This window comes from Pipistrellus kuhlii, unplaced genomic scaffold (assembly GCF_014108245.1).
Source record: "Pipistrellus kuhlii isolate mPipKuh1 unplaced genomic scaffold, mPipKuh1.p scaffold_m20_p_13, whole genome shotgun sequence".
Classification (NCBI taxonomy): domain Eukaryota; kingdom Metazoa; phylum Chordata; class Mammalia; order Chiroptera; family Vespertilionidae; genus Pipistrellus; species Pipistrellus kuhlii.
Window position 1 is genome coordinate 31268563 of NW_023425438.1, and position 17518 is coordinate 31286080.

A 17518-nucleotide genomic window follows, 5' to 3' on the forward strand; every position below is an offset into this window, starting at 1 on the left:
TGGGTTGTTATTTTTTATGATAATCAGATTTCTTTTTAAGGCACACTAGAGGTTACACTCAGATATGTGTTACATTGAAAGAATAGGTATGAAAGAATAGTCTTCAACAAATCCCAACAAAGAATTACGGTGAGAAGTCAATATGATGTTTGGGCATCAAAATAAAACTCTAATTTCAGCATAATAACTTATATGTAAGGTTCTATTTGACCACACATATTGTCTTAACTAAGTAGCTTCATTTTTATGCATTCTGTAACTTCTTTCAAAGTCTGTTAATTATAATTTTAAAAGGGCAGATATGAATTTTAATACTAACATCAAATGTACATAATTACAGGTACATGATATATACACAAAGATTTGTCTAGGAGAAACCAAGATGGTGGCATAGGTAAACACCTAAACTGCTGCCTCACACAACAATTTCAAAACTACAACTAAAAGACGAAAGGTCTATCAACCAGAACCACAGGAAAGCTGGCTGAGTGGAAGCTCTACAACTAGAAGGAAAGAGAAAAGAGCATTGAGACATGCACAAGCACTGAAAAGCTGAGGTACGGAGGCGGGCAATAGGATGTGTTGCTTTTTTTCAACTGTAAGGGAGACAAGCTCCCAATTCTGAAATCCAGTTTCTGGGGAGAAGCAGGAGACCCAAACTCCTACGGGGAGAAGCTGGACTGTCGGCCATCAGGTTGGAAAGTAAGGGTGCCTTTCTTGCAGAGATGCCCAGCAATCATTTTTACTGCACTGGGGTGCTGGACGCCGGGACTTGGAAACTTGGAAACACAGAGAAGGCTGACTGGCAGCCATCACTGTTTGCCATGCCCTAGCCTAGTGACATCCTGAGATGCTGCCCCGCACAATCTACAAACACACTCAATGGATCAGCCTCCCTGAGGAAAAAAAGGAAAAACAATTGTAATAATCCAAACAATAAAGATTTATTAAATTAAAAAAAAAAAAGATTTGTCTCAACAAATCCTTAAAAAAAAACTTTCAGGGTTAAGATGTTATACAAGATTCACCTATTCATCCTTGCTCTAATTGTTTTTTATATCACTGACTGCTTTGAGAATGGATATCATAATAGTGGCCTCCACGTTATTAACCTTATAAAAATATTTTAAATAAATCTGTTAACAATTCATTTTAATAGCATGTATCCTTGCCTAGACAGTGTGGCTCAGTGGTTTAGCATCAACCCATGAGCCAATAGGTCCCTGGTTCGATTCCTGGTCAGGGAACATGCTTGGGTTACAGGAGGCAGCTGACTGAGGTCTCTCTCTTATCAATATTTCTATCTCTCTTGCCCTTTGCCTTCCTTTCTAAAATCATTTAAAAAAAATTTTTTTAAAGTATGTATCATAATAATCACATACAGTAATTCAGAGTGGTGAAAGAAATCTACTGAAACAATAAATAACCAAAATATCACTTTCTGAAAAAGCATTTATCCTATATTAATATAATAAAAGGCTAATATGCAAATAAACCAAACAGCAGAACAACCGATTGCTATGATATATATTGACCACATGTGCGGGACATGGATGGTATTGGCCAAGGCGGGATGGTGAAGAAGATGAATGGAGTGAGCCTGTGGTGGTTACTAAAATGTCTTTGCTCCAGCATGCTGTGGTCCCGCCTGGCATTCACACATGCCCGGTACTGGTCCCAATCACTTGGCACCATCTGTGAGTGTGAATGGCGGCTGACAATCCTGATTGCCTGTGAGGGCTTCTCCACCTCCCCCTGCTCCTGAGGGACAATCGGGGCAGCAGCCACTGCTCGCACCCACTGATAGCGCCAGCCCCACTGGCACCTGCTGCTGGTGTTGGCCCCAATCATTCCAAGCTGTCAGTGGGTGCGAGCAGAGCCAGCGCTATCAGTGAGTGAGAGTGGCGGTGGCAGAAGTGGGGCTGCCAGCGGACAGGGGCCTGGGGGCCATGGTGAGAGGGGCTCGGCAAAATAAATCCACTTTTCTTCGCCAGTCACAATTCGATGCAAAAAAGGCTCTCTCTTATGCCACTGAAGCAACATTTTACTGATGAGTTTTTGGCTTTCCTTTTTGTCTTTCGTTCAGTTAATGTGGCACCCATTTTCCTTCCTTTAAAATCTTTCCCATTGCTTGTAAATGATCAGAAATTGTTTGCTGAGCAACATTTAATCTTTCTGAAAGTTGTTTTTGAGTTTGACACTCATCTTCATCCAATAATGCTTGTAATTGGTGGTCTTCAAACTTTTTTGGTTGACCTGGACATTCTTTGCCTTTCAATCGAAATTATTACTGTTAAAGCACTTAAGGCATTTAAAGCAGCATACACAAGTATCTTGAGATGGAGCATGTTCACCAAAAGCTTCCCAAAGTATTCAGCAGCACTTTTCTTCAAAATAAAGTAATGAATTAAAATTTTCTGCAAATGCTATTTTTTGGGCACAAAATTTGACATTTTTAAGCGTAAAAATATTAACACCTTCAGCAAATTTAACATGAAGTTTTGAAGCCTGAAGCCTGCTGTCAATACAACAAAATAGCATACAAATCAAATCACATATATATCAACATATGTGTAAGTCCATCTATTGAAAAAAATCCACATTAACTGGTACACCTAGTAAATCTTTACATAAGAAAGATCAAATAACAACACAGCACCCTCAAATTTCAAAGTAATTGAAATTTTTCTATATCAAAACCTACAAGAAATCAAGGTTCAAATATATTCTTAGGCTTATAATGATACTTTGTATTCATCTGCTTAACAAGCATGTGAATGTCACTAACTACAGCAAAACTTTTAGAGAAATTACTAGAGATCACAAATTTTGTAACACTGATTATTATACAGTTAAAGTGATATTACCACTTTAACTCCATATACTGCTAATAGCAGAATTTCATCCCATGAATAATGGTTAAAAATATGTATGTCCTGTCTTGGCCGGTGAGTACCAGAGGTTAGAGTGCCAGCCCAGGCATCAAAGAGTCACAGATTCAATTCCTGATTAAAGGCATGTACTTGGGTGTAGGGTCACCCCTGGCCCAAATAGGGGCACCTGCTGGAATCAATGTGTCTCTCTCACATCGATATCTCTCTTTCTCCCTCCTTGTCTCTCCTCCCTTGCATTCTCTCTAAAAACTAATAGAAAAAGTATCCTTGGGTGAGAATTAAATATACACACACACACACACACACACACACACACACACACACACTAATAACTGAAATTGCCCAATTTTGCAACAATTTAGCCAATAAAATAATTTACATTTTTAATTACAAAAATCAACAAATGTACAAAAGATCCAATTTATTTATTTTTTTGTTAATCATCACTTAAGGACATAATTTCCATTTTTAAAGAGAGTGGAAGGAAGAGACACATCAATTGGTAGTCTCTTGCATGTGCCCAAACCTGCTGGGGATCAAACCTGCAACCCAAGTACATGGTCTTGACTGGGAATTAAATCCAAGAATGTTCTATTCCAGGGTGTATTCTCAACCACTGAGCAACACTGGCATGGACCAAAAAATCCATTTAGTAATTATGAATTATTCAATGAGTCAAAATTTCCCACTGTTTAAATTACTGTCCACATTCAGAAGAGGGGATCAAACTGGATTTCTATGCTGCTAACAGATACATTAGTAGTGCCCTCTTTGAATACAGACAGAAGGATGTTTTAGTTGGAAATTTTATTTTAAAAAGAATAAAATTATATAAGAAGATATTACCACTTTAACTCCAAATCCTGAAAAAGCAGAGGACCCAATGGTAATTTAAAACCAAGCTTCTCAGTTCTAGTGCACTTTACAGACTCCTAGAAAGCTTTGTTCATGGCTATATTTCCAGTATTCTGTCTTGTGTCTGGCATGTAGTAGGTGATGAAAAACCATTTCTGTAATGAATGAATCAATCAATCATTACATAATCCAGTGTGTGCCAAACTTTTTAAATGCTTCCTAAATAATGTTCTAATTACATATCTTTAGTCAATAAGAATTTACAATTCAGAAGAGAAACAAAATGTTGGCTGAATAGGCAGACATGTCCCGAGCCTTATCCCGGAGCAGATAGAAGGAGCAACTAAATTGAATACCATTAGCCGTAATTAGCAAAGCAGGCACAGCTGGTGAGACAATTTGCAGCCAGGGAGGTCAGAGGATGCCTGGGAAACAGTAAAATCGGGGATCTGGGCTGCAGAGAGTTGTGTGACCTCTGAGCCCAGAGGGTCAGAAGGAAGCTGCATGGCTGTCGAGTCCTTTGGGAACAGTTGTAACGTCTGACTGTGGAAAGGAAGTCCACAGGGCTGCTGGCAGCAGGAGATTCTAGACCTAAGCCCACAGTCACGAGAGGCTGAGCCCGGAGGGGGCAGCCTAAACTGCCCACGCCTAGCAGTGCCGGGGGGAGAGAAACGCACAGTGGCGCAGCTCTTTCCCCTCTTTTTGGTCTTGGAGGTTTCAAATACAAACGTTCACCCGTGGCTGAGATACAGGTGGAGGTGCAGACTTGTGGTGTCTGGGGAGAATACAGGTCACAGAGAGGTGGCCAGGAGTCTGGCACTGGGACATACTGAATACTCTGGACCTAAGCAGCCATTTTCTCCTGAAGAGATAGCTCCTCCCTGCAGTCTCCAAGACAACCAATACAGCCATCCCCAGACTGTACCCTGAGTGGTACAAAAGACACAAAAAAAGTCTTAACAGTCCTGAGAGCCCTCAGGACAGGGCTGAGGAGAGGCCTTTCCGTCCCAGAAAGCAACATGGCAGCTTCCCTAATGATAGCCCTGTCAGAACAGCTGCTGGAGAGATCAGGACTGACAGAGGCAGACAGGCCACGAGAGCAGACTGGTCCCACCTGCTGGCAGCTAAGGTGATGGAGACAGACACAAACAGAGGAGTGGTGGTACGCTTAAAACTTCAACACCATGCTGACTACCTAACAGGAAGCTGAAAAGGGGCAGATAGTACAGAAGAGTGGAATCTTAAACCAGCCCCCATGGGGCATTAAAACTAGGCCAAAAGAACACTTCACTTTTTAAATTTTATTATTATTTTCTCTTTTTCATTTTTTAAATTTTGTTTTCCTCTGTTTCTTTTTGCATTATTTTTCATCATTCTATTTTTACTTTTTATTACTCTATCCTATTTTTTTTCTCTTTCTTTTTATTCTTATACTCTATCTCCTCTATCCTGAACCAAGTTCCTCTCCATATTCATCCAATTCCTTAACCTTACTTTCTATATATAAACTCAGCTTCTACAGATTCTGTCCCTACCCTCTTTTCTGGGTGTTCGTTGTTTGCATTTATTGGATTATCTGTTTGTTCTGTGTGTGTGTGTGTGTGTGTGTGTGTGTGTATACATACAAATATTTTTTTCCCTTTTTCTTCTTTTTCTTTTCTCTCTTACCTTTTTTTTTTCCTCCTTAATATCATTTGTGCTCTCTTTTCTCTCCCCTAATTATCTTTTCTCTGATGGTCAGATATATTGGGGTTAACGGCTTCACAGGGGAGTTTTAACAAACATTCAAAGAACAACTAAAACCTATCCTCTTCAGACTACTGCAAAAAATTCAAAAGGAACACTTCCAAGCTCATTCTATGAAGCTAGCATTATCCGAATCCCAAAACCAGATAAAGACAAAACAAAGAAAAAGGATTATAGGCCAATATTCTTCATGAACATAGATGCCAAAATCCTCAACAAAATTCTAGCAAATCAGATCCAACATTACATCAGAAAGATCGTACACCATGACCAAGTAGGATTTATCCCAGTGATGCAAGGATAGTACAATATCCGCAAATCAATAAACATGATACATCATATAAATTGAAAGATAAAATTCACATAGTCAAGTCAATTGATGCAGGAAAAGCATTTGACAAAAATCCAATACCCTTTCTTGATAAAAAACCTCAGCAAAGTGGGAATAGAGGGAAAATACCTCAACATAATAAAAGCCTTATATGACAAACCTACAGCCAACATCATACTCAATGGGCAAAATCTAAGACCATTTACCTAAGAACAGGAACAAGACAGGGATGCCCACTTTCACCACTCCTGTTCAACCCAGTGCTAACCATAGTGGTTAGACAAGAAGAAAAAATAAAAGGTATCCAAATTGGAAAAGAAGAAGTAAAACTGTCATTATTCATAGATGATATGATACTGTACACAGAAAACCCTAAAGACTCCCTCAAAAAATTACTAGACTTAATAAATGAATTTGGCAATGTAGCAGGATACAAAATTAATTTCCAGAAATCTATGGCATTTTTATACACCAATAGTGAAGTTACAGAAAGAAATATTTTTTTAAAAAAATCCCATTTACCATTGCACCAAAAAAATTAAGATTCCTAGGAATAAACTTAACTAAGGACGTAAAAGACTTTCACAGATAATTTAATTAAAAAATGTAAAAAAAAAAAAAAAAAAAAAAAGCTTCTGCACAGCAAAAGAAACCATCAATAAAACAACAAGAAAGCCTACTGCATGGGAGAATGTATTTTCCTAATGTTATCTCTGATTAGAATTTAACTGGCAACATTTATAGGGAACTCATACAACTTAACAAAAGGATGGTAAACAATCTAATCCAAAAAATGGGCAACATACCTAAATAGATACTTTTCGAAAGAGGACATACAGAAGGCCAAGAGATATATGAAAACATCCTCAGAGTCACTAATCATCTGAGAGATGCAAATCAAAATGACAATGAGGTACCATCTCACACCTGTCAGAATGACTATCAACAAATGGTAAGTGCTGGTGAGAATGCGGAGAAAAAGAAACCCTTATGCACTGCTGATGGGAATGCAGATTGGTGCAGCCACTGTGGAGAACAGTATGGAGTTTCCTCAAAAACCTAAAAAATGGAACTCCCATTTGACCCAGTGATCCCACTTCTAGGAATATACACCAAGAAACTAGAAACACCAATCAAAGGATATATGCACCCCTATGTTCATATCGGCACAATTTACAATAGCTAAGATTTGGAAACAGCCTAAGTGCCCATCAGCAAATGAGTGGATTGTAAAACTGTGGTAGATTTACACAATGGAATACTACCCTACTGTATTCCTACCATTTGCAACAGCATGGATGGATCTGTAGAGCATTATGCTAAATGAAATGTCAATGAGAGAAAGATAAATATCACATGATCTCACTTATTTGTGGAATATAATAAACAATATAAACTGATGAACAGAAACAGGTCCAGAGACAGAGGAGCATCAATCAGACCATCAAACCTCAGAGAGAAGTGGGGAGGCTGGGGTGAAAAGGGAGAGATCAATCAAAGGACTTGTATGCATGCATATAAGCATAACCAATGGACACAGACACTAGGGGAGGTGAGGGCACGAGTGGGTGTGTGTGTGTGTGTGTGTGTGTGCGCGCGTGCGCAATGGGAGGATAAGAACACATATGTAATATCTTAATTAATAAAGAAAAGAAAAATGGTGGGGAAATAATTTCTAATTCAATAATAAACTTATTTTGAAGCTACGTTTTCCAGAATATATTAAGTATCTTTTAAGTTATAGAGCACATCCTATCTAATAAAGAGGGAATATGCTAATTGACCCTCATGCCATCTCTAAGATGGTGAAGCCCACAGCCAATAAGGAGGGAATATGCTAACTGACTGCCATGCTCTCAAAGATGGCAGCACCCACAGCCACAAGATGGCAGCACACAGTCCCCTCAGCCACACGGGGGTTCCAGGCCTGCCTCCGGAGTCCCCCAATCCCCTCATCTCCCCAGCAACCCAGGGTCATCCCGAGGCTCAGGAAAGCCTCGGATGACAGCTGCCCAGCCTCCCAGGGCTGGCCCAAGATGCAGGCAAGCCTCGGATAGCATCTGTCCAGCCGCCCAGGGCCACGTGAGACTCAGGTAACTACGGCCGACGAGGTTTGCGCTGCCGGAAGTGGCAACGGCAGAGGTGTGATGAGGCATCACGTTCCTCTGATCACTAGGTCACCTCCGTCCCTGAGAGCTCGTGGACTGTGAGAGAGGTCAGGACAGGCTGAGGGACCCCCGCCTTCAGTGCATGAATTTTCATGAACCAGGCCTCTAGTATCTTCCATAAAACTTCTCTGTAGTTTTGAAGAAGTGTAAGGTTTGGATGGGTTTCCCAGAAAATAGAAACTTCCACAAGGACACTGCAAGCCTGCTTAACTGAATTAAAATTTTGTGGCTTGCAATGGGTCTATCTATAAATTAAACATTTCCCATGTTCTCACATAAAATAACTAAAACGCTAAACTTAAAGATATTTTCAAAATAAAAACAGAAAAAACTGGGTCTTTCCCAATACCATGTGGAATTTTTTGTAATGTGAAAAAAATGAAAATCAGAAATAAAATTTAATAATTATTAAATTAAAAATCTAGTCAAAAGCTTTAAAAAGGAACTTAATTTTAGATATATTGGTATTTCTTCTGCTACCTTGACACTATCTTGACAAAAAATTATTTCAGTATTTCCAAAATGTTATTTTCAAAGTTGTAATTGGCCTTTCATTTATTTCATCTACTAGAAAATGTAATTTCACTTCTTCATCTAAATGTCCCTATAAATATTGATTCTTATGGGTTTTGTTTGTTTAAGCTAAGAATAAAATATCAAAATGATAACATTACTAAACAGATCAATCTGGAAAAAAAAATAACCATGTAACTTTAAACATATATTTCTTCAACTAACCTTACACACTAAAATTTATACTTTAAAATTTTCTAACATTATTTCTAATGGTTTACTTAATTGACATACCGGAAGCTGTGAATGCCCTGAAGTTCCTGCTGTAGAACCTCTTGCGTTGTTGATATTAAGTCCAATGCTCCAACAAATTCAGAAGCAGATAACAACACCTGTACTGTAGGTTGAGTCTGGTGTACAGTGGCCATTAACTTCAGTTTATTGTACACTTTAACACAATTATTTCTGCTAAGAGCCAGTCTTAAAATGTGTAGTGATCCTTCACACATTACTTTATCAATCTGTGCAATTTTATCTCGAAGCATTTTTACAGCCTGGGAAGTTTTCTTGAGGTAGTCCTGCAATTCGTGTTGAGAGGTCATTGCATGAAAAAATGCTTCTGAACGTAGAGAGATCTGGTGAGCAATGTTTACTTCCACAATATCCAGGTAATGGCTCAGCTTGAGAGGGAAGGAGAAAAAAATTATGGAGTATTATAAATATACCTTCCTTGACTATCCAAATACTTCCTGAAAATGATACAAGATTTCTACATGTATTTTAATCCCCTTTGGGTGAACTGTTTGCTTATGGGATCCTTGGTATTAGACATAACAAAATGGAAGAGAGGTAAAGATATAGCCCAAAGATTAATAAAATGTAAGACAACAGAGTAGAAGAAGGTAATTTACTGCCCTCCAAACACTAACCTCTTTCTAAAAAGTAAAAGTACATCACAGTCATCTCAGATTATAATTTTTATAATTTCACAAATTCTAAGAACTGAGAATGAGCTCCTTTAAACCCCACACATCATTTTCATCATTAACATACAAATCACTTACCTGACTAAAAGATGATTATAGTTAGTATTTATTGACCTCCTCCTTCTATGTACCAGGCACTGATATATTACATATATAATTTTCTAATTTTAATCTTGTAATAAAGGTATTATTATTATCATTTTACAGATGAGGAAACTGAGGCTCAGAGGCATTACATTGCTTGATAGTCATGTAGTTAGTAAGTGGCAAAACTAAAATTTGAACCCAGGTCTGTCTGACTCAAAAGCTAAAGTTGTTTATACTATAATATATACCATGCTGCCTTGAAATGCTAAAGAACTCATAAAAGACCAATTGGTGGTCCAGTCACAAATTATAAAAAGTACTAAAATTTATTTGGATCTTTTTTTCAAAGCTTCTTATTTCACACCTCAAAAATTATTAGCAATTTGTAATATGCAGTTTATTTCCAATGTATTTTCTTCTTAAAAGGTTAACAAATAACTTAAATAATTAATTCATATAACACTACCAAGATGAATTCCTAGATTAACATAGAAATTAATGTTACTCTAAAAAAAATTTAAAAATGTTTTCTCATTTCAAATATAGACTCCTAAAACTTGAGTTGCTTTTCTTCCTTTCTAACTGCATATGTCTTTCCATTTCTCTCCCACTTTCTCACTTGTAGGTACTTCAACCTATAGCAAAAATTTAAGCATTATTTCTGAACATCTCAGGAGAATTCATAGTGTTCAAGGGTGAATGAACTTTAAACACTTAGGACTCTTAAGACTGGAGGAAATATTTGGTCACCTGGGCTGTATCTTTAATACCATGCAGGATCGCAATATCTTTAATAAGGCTCCTTGAGTAATTTATTATAATACTAGGAGCCCAATGAACAAAATTCATGCAAGAATAGGCCTTCCTTCCCCCAGCTGCTGGCACTAGCTTCGCTCTGGCTCCTGGGACCCGGCTTTCCTCACAGCCCTGGCTTCATCTGGAAGGATGTCTGGTCTAATTAGCATATTATGCTTTTATTACCATGTGTACCGGTTAATAATTAGTCTTTTGTAATCAAAGAAAACACGATAATTTCAAGAGAAACATCAAAAGTGCTTTATTAAAGTAATGATCATTGCTAGCTATACATTTCCCCATCTTTCAGGTAATTTGTGGATGTCATCTCAATAGAACTCTTCTTGTTTTGAGTCAGATGATTCAGAGACCCAATTTTCCACTTCTTCATATCTTTTGAAGTGCTGCTCAGAAAATGAGTGTGCCATCAATTGAAATAAGTGGTAATCTGAAGGAGCAATTCTGGTGAATACACCAGGTGGGTTAATACTTCCCAGGCAAGATCTTTTAACATGACTTTAACTGGTTTTAAAGTGTGTGATGGGGCATTATCATGAAGCAAAATTACTTTGCCATGTCTTCTGGCACATACGATCCAAGTGTGGTTCAAACTGATTATTTGTTGTCGGTAGCGATCAGTATTAATATTTTCACCTGGTTTTAGAAGCTCATAATACCACACCTTCCTGATCCCACCAAACACAGAGCATTGTCTTCTTTCCAAAGCAATTTGGCCTTGCAGTCAATGTTGATGGTTGACCTGGATCAATCCATGATTTTGTGCGTTTGGGATTCTCAAAATAAATCCACTTTTCATCGCCAGTCACAATTCGATGCAAAAAAGGCTCTCTCTTATGCCACTGAAGCAACATTTTACTGATGACTTTTTGGCTTCCCATTTTGTCTTTCGTTCACTTGATGTGGCACCCATTTTTCTTCCTTTAAAATCTTTCCCATTGCTTGTAAATGATCAGAAATTGTTTGCTGAGCAACATTTAATCTTTCTGAAAGTTGTTTTTGAGTTTGACACTCATCTTCATCCAATAATGCTTGTAATTGGTGGTCTTCAAACTTTTTTGGTTGACCTGGACATTCTTTGCCTTTCATATCGAAATCATCACTTTTAAAACATTTAAAGCAGCATACACAAGTATCTTGAGATGGAGCATGTTCACCATAAGCTTCCCAAAGTATTCAGCAGAACTTTTCTTCAAAATAAAGTAATGAATTAAAACTTCCTGCAAATGCTTTTTTTGGGCACAAAATTTGACATTTTTAAGTGTAAAAATATCTGTGATGTTAACACCTAAAACAAATTTGACATATGAAGTTTTGAAGCCTGCTGTCAATACAACAAAATAGCATACATATCAAACATATGTGTAAGTCCATCTATTGAAAAAATCCGCATTATTAACCGGTTCACCTAGTATAGATAAAATAGGTTACAAATAATAAATTTTCCCACAGTTGAAGTTTCTTGCATTTATACCCTTCTACTATTGTTCTTTTCATCTTCAATACAGCTGTTTCACTTATTTACCTAAAAAGCAATACTGGAGACAAAGGTACTAAGGTACATTGCAAGCTAAAATGGACTCAATTTTTAGAATAGTAAATGGAGCATGGGCAACTCCTTTAGGATAGTGTTATGCAAAAGGCAGTTTGTATGCTGCTGCCAATTTGTGAACTATTTAGCAAGTCCATGACAAAACAATGAACTTCACTAGAAAGTAAATCAACTATATCACTAAGCCCAGTGCATTATTTAAAAACAAAAAAACAAAAATAAAAAACTTGCTTAATGAAGGAAGCAGTTTGCAATAATTTCTACTGCAAACGCCTTATCTCACTGCAGGCCAGCAAACTTCTTTGACCCTGGTTGTAGCATACACTCTCTTTAAAGCCAGCAAGATAAAACAGCTAATGTCAATCATAAAGTGATCATCCCAATAAAACAGTAAGAAAAGGAATAGTCATGATTCTTTTCCTACATTTTTCTCTTATCCTCCACAAGTTAGTCCTTTCTTCAGTTACTGGGCACTGAACCTAATTTATTGAATCACCTTCCTGGGGAAGCTTTCATACTGCCAAGAGATGTCCCTAGGCTATAACAAAATGCTTTCTTTTCAGTTTAGAACCACAGTCGGTTTTAGGAAAGCTCTAAACTGAGTGTAAAAACAAACAAACACAGATATCAAAGGTCTTTACATTTTTTATATGTGAGTTAAGATATTTTTAAAGTTCTATATTTAAAATGATGTTCAAGATGTTGGCTTCTGAAATAAAGAACACTGTAAAAAAAATTAAAAACTGCTGAGTAATAATATGCAAAAGACTAGGCTTTGTAAAGCTAAAAACATTTAGGAATATTAATATCATGGTTTTGCTTTAAAATAATAATCCTTAAACCCCGGAAGGTGGCTCAGCGGATGAGTGTAGAACATGAACCAAGAGGTCACAGGTTTGATTTCTGGTCTGGGCACATGCCAGGATTGCGGCTCCATCCCCAGTAGGGGGTGTAAAGTTGGCAGCCGATTGATGTTTCTCTCTCATCGATGTTTCTATCTCTCTCTCTCTCTCTTCCTCTCTCTCTGAAATCAATAAAAACATATTTAAAATAATAATAATAATAACCCCAATGTGTAAATGAGGACAAATAGTACCTCAGGAAAAGCTGTTTTTTTTGTTTTAAATCATACAGAATATAAAATTGGCAATATGTTGCTCGAGATACGTGTAAAGCAATTATAATCACATATGTTATCTATATATCCTTTCGACTGAAATTTTAGCAACTGCTGTTTCAAATAATAAGCACTCAAACAATAAGCTTTTCCCCCCCACCAGAACAACTTATATTCCCTGAATCAAAATACTATTATTTTTCCAGTAAATATTCAAAGGCGTATAATTATTAACAACAACAAAATGAAATTAAAAGAAAGAATGCTTACTAAGTAACTAAATCTGAACCCATGCCAAGTTGCACCACTTAACTAGAATAAAATTTTCTATGAGGAAAAAGTAAAAAAGAAAATACCTTTTCTTGTAGCAACTTTGAGGAAGCTGCATCACGATTTCCTTTTCCACCAGCAGTATTAAAATGAGACCATGGTAAAACTGAATTAAAAGTTAAAGAATCGTCCAAGGCAAAATCTGGTTTCATAAAAATCTATTAAAAAATTAATTTCTCTTGATTAGAAAAACATTTTCTTTACATTCATTATCTCTTCTAAAATCATACAGCATTAAATAATTAATTTGGATCTCAAGCATAAGCAGCAAAAGTGATAACATGTTATTTACATAAAATCTATAGAAAAATGTACAAAATCTCACCTAGATAAACATGTTCATGAAAAATAGAAAAAATTTTTTTTTGCCTTAACCAATGGATGTGTAGAAGGCCGCCTGCCCTGTTTATCGGAATTCGACTTAGGGGAGATTTAGGGAAGTGTCAAAGATGGCGCCCTAAATATTCCTGGACCTTTCCAAGCAAGTCTGTACATATGCAGACCCCTGGGGTATTTACTGGAATCCTTATGCTTAATCCCTGGATGCCTTTGCTTAGAGATTACTCATCCTGCTGATTGCATCTAAAAATAAAAATTCCAATAAAGGCCTAACAAGGCAGGCAATAGAGGCTGCCCTGGCCACTAAAACCAGGCGCCCCTTATCCCTCTCTTTCACTGTCAAACTGTGTCTGAGTAATCTGTTCAATCATCGTTCAGGAGCTGTTGGTCAGCCCTGGCAAATGGAGATGGTCATTCTATTACAATTTGATCAAATGCACTAACGTACTCCCACTGGGCACATATCAAAGGGAGGGAGTGTATGTGTGTTTTAAATGCCAGATATCAATTTCTCTATACTTATATTTCTACTTTCTCCTAAAATTTCTTTCAAAATTATTTTTTAGATTAGACATACATTAAATTTAAAATCATAACCAATTCAATTTTATGAAAAGCCAACTTCTTTTCTCTTATGTATCACATCCATCTGAGTATTAAGTAGTATTCATTATATTTCCTAAATATTGCTTGAATCCTTACATTCCTCTATCTCCACAGCATTTCACCAATGCAGCTCTTCATTATCTCTTGATTACAGTAAATGGACACTTAATGATGTCCTTCAATAATTTATCCACTATACTGCTGTTAGATATCCCTTTAAAATGCAAGTATAACTGAATTAACTTTTCTGTTTAAATCTCTTAATAGAGTTCCATGACCCACAGACCAAGGTTTTTAGGATGACATTGAGTCCTTCAACTTTTGGACCCACTTACCTCTTTTTACCTTGCCACTATTTACAAGTTAAATTTGAGCAGTATTCAACTATCTTCCATATCCTCTTATGCTTAAGTATACATGTGTTTTTGGCCTACAATGCTCTTGCCTATCTTCCCAGAGAATTCAATCCAATCAAAGGGACAAACATGTCCCTGTGAATGACACAGAGATTAATCACCCCATCTCTGAACACAAATATACCATGTACACTTATTTATCTTTACTTTACCAAAAATTATATATATATATATATATATATATATATATATATATATATAAAAACATATCCTATATATAACATATATATATAAACATATCCTCCTGGAATATGTTCCTCTAAGATTGAATTCATAATTATTATTCTTTGTATCCCCATAAGGCAAAACACATGCTTTAATCAGTTAATTACTTCATTAATTTCTCTATTTTATTCTATTTACTGATTCGTTTTATCTTTATGCAAAAATCGTTATGAATGTGACAGGGAAAATCTAGGGACATGAGTATATTTTCTAGTCACTGCTTTAGTATTATTGAAAGCATTGATTCATTCAGTAAGTATTTACTGGTTGTCTAACTCTTATACTAGGCACTAAGAGAAAACAAAAATAAATTATTACAGAGATACTAATCTCAACGATCTTTAGACCAAGGCATATGATAAAATATATACATAAGTATCTCATAAGAGGAATAACAACAAATATCTTGAAAGGGAAGGCTGGGATCTAGATAAAATGCTATGCAAATTCAGCAAAGGGGCACATTATCTTCAGTTGGGGAGAAATGTATTCATGTAAAGTTGCCAGTTAAGCAAAAGAATGTAAAGAATTAAATATAGGGAGATGATGGAAAGTCTCTGTTTGGGTTCAGGAGCAGTTTAAGAATGGAGTCAACAAAAGAGTCTGACTGAAGTAAAAGCTGTGTAAATATTAGGAGGCAAAAGTTAAGAGTGTAACTACGAATGGAAATGAATAATTAAGGACCTTAAAGTACAGGGTTTGAATTTTATTTTATAGGAATCAAAAAATTTTAAAAATGACTGCCCTCTCCTTTATGTTTCTGTCTATCTCTTCTCACCCTAAAGAGCAATTACCACAGACTCCTTTGAGAATCTGATGAATGCAATGGATTCTTTTCCCAGGGAAAAAAAACAACCCTCATCTATTACACATTTCTACAATTGTTTTCTTCTAAAGGAAATGTATTTTAATGATTTGGAGGGAGAGTAAGATCAACAAAATTCTTCTTTGAGAATGGAGAGACTTAAACATATTTGTAAGTTTTGATGATGAAGGGAATGATGATGAAAAAGAGAGAAGAAAGTAATGTAACAAAGTTACAGAAGAGGCAAAGTGAAGTGTCAGAAAACAGCTAAATGAAAGCTTCTTAAAGGCAAAATTAAAGATCAAATATTAAAAAGCAGTATTCTCATTTTTTAAGCTTTGTTACCTTAGGTACTTGCTCCAGATCTGTCCTGGATTTATCTATTTAAAAAAGGGGGAAAGGAGAACTTGATTTTTTTAACTTGTTTTCATTTTACTTCCATAAAATATACTATGACAAGATTCAATACTATACTAGATCACAGCCAAATAACCACATAAGTTTCTTTGTTCAACAAGTATCTATAAAGCACCTCCTGCATCCTTAATAGTATACAAAGCACTCAATATGGCATCTGTGCAAATAATTGTAATCAATTGTTTACTAGCAGTAAAACAACTTAATAAATTTTAAGTAAGAATGATTAGTCTATAATGAATTAGTTTGTAATGATTAGCTACACAGAAAGTTAATCTTACCATGGTTTGGCATGCTATGTAGTTTTAAGAATGAATTGAATTCTAAAATAGGAATACTGTTTTTTAATTCTTCAAAATATCCACCATCCCTTCCAGAATTTCTTCTGATCAAAGATATTTTTAAATATATTAATTTTCTTCTTATACATTTTAGTTTGTATCATATACAAATTTATCTGTGCCCATCTGGTGTGACTCAGTAGTTGAGCGGTGACCTATGAACCAAGAGGTCCCTGGCTGGATTCCCAGTCAGAGCACATGCCCGTATTGCAGGTGGCAGGCTTCATCCCCAGTGGGAGGCATGTAGGGGGCAGCCAATGGATATGTCTCTCTCATGGATGTTTCTATCTCTCTCTCTCCTTTCTGCTCTCTCTAAAATTGATAAAATGAAATAAAAATTACCTGTAATTGAACCTACTTTACCTTCATCTCACCAGTAAGATACCCTCCTTTCCAAAAGTAACCCATTCCCTCATGCCTCTTCTGTGACCTTACTTCAATTACCTTGCCTCTCTCCGTATCTTCAACCTCTTTCTCCTCCTAAAAGCATTTTCCTCTCTGCATATAAACATGTTTCATTTAAAAAAAGAGGGGGGGGGGGGGGGGGGAGAAGGGAAGGAAAAATAGGAGGAAGGGAGAGGAGAGAAAAAGATAAAACATAGGGCCTGGACTAGATTGAGGCAAGGAAACCTTGGGTACAAATTTTTTTTTTTTTACAATTTTATTTATATATATATATATATATATATATATATATATATATATATAGTTATTATTTTTGTACATATACCAATGCCCCTCCCTCCCATACATACCCTTGGGTGCAAAATTTTAAAAATCACTCACTTTCAGGGTTATACAAATGCCTCTCTTGCCTCATCTAGTCCTGGCCAAGCAAAAACATTCTTCCACTCTATTCTCTCTGTAGTCAATATACTACTATATCTCAAATCTTCAAGTTAAATACACACTCTCCATTTCTTTCTCTTGTACTCACACTTTAATATATAGTGTTGAGATTTCTGTAACCACAGTTC

At 36.3% G+C, this 17518-nt stretch overlaps 1 protein-coding gene across 7 annotated transcripts in view; it reads right to left on the minus strand.

Moving 5' to 3' along the window:
* The window catches only part of VPS54 (VPS54 subunit of GARP complex), an 87078-nt gene that overhangs the window by 37704 nt on the left and 31856 nt on the right, over positions 1 to 17518 (minus strand). For 6 of the 7 annotated variants that reach the window (XR_006741430.1, XM_036435496.2, XM_036435494.2 and 3 more), the window contains 3 exons: positions 16129 to 16163; positions 13419 to 13550; positions 8802 to 9187 (listed from right to left, as the gene is read on the minus strand). Coding sequence is in view for 6 of the 7 variants with exons in the window: in XM_036435496.2 (XP_036291389.1) it covers positions 8802 to 9187; positions 13419 to 13550; positions 16129 to 16163 (553 nt within the window). In the remaining variant the exon portion in view is untranslated. The remainder of the gene's footprint in view (positions 1 to 8801; positions 9188 to 13418; positions 13551 to 16128; positions 16164 to 17518) is intronic. The other variant, XM_045580805.1, reaches the window with a different exon arrangement.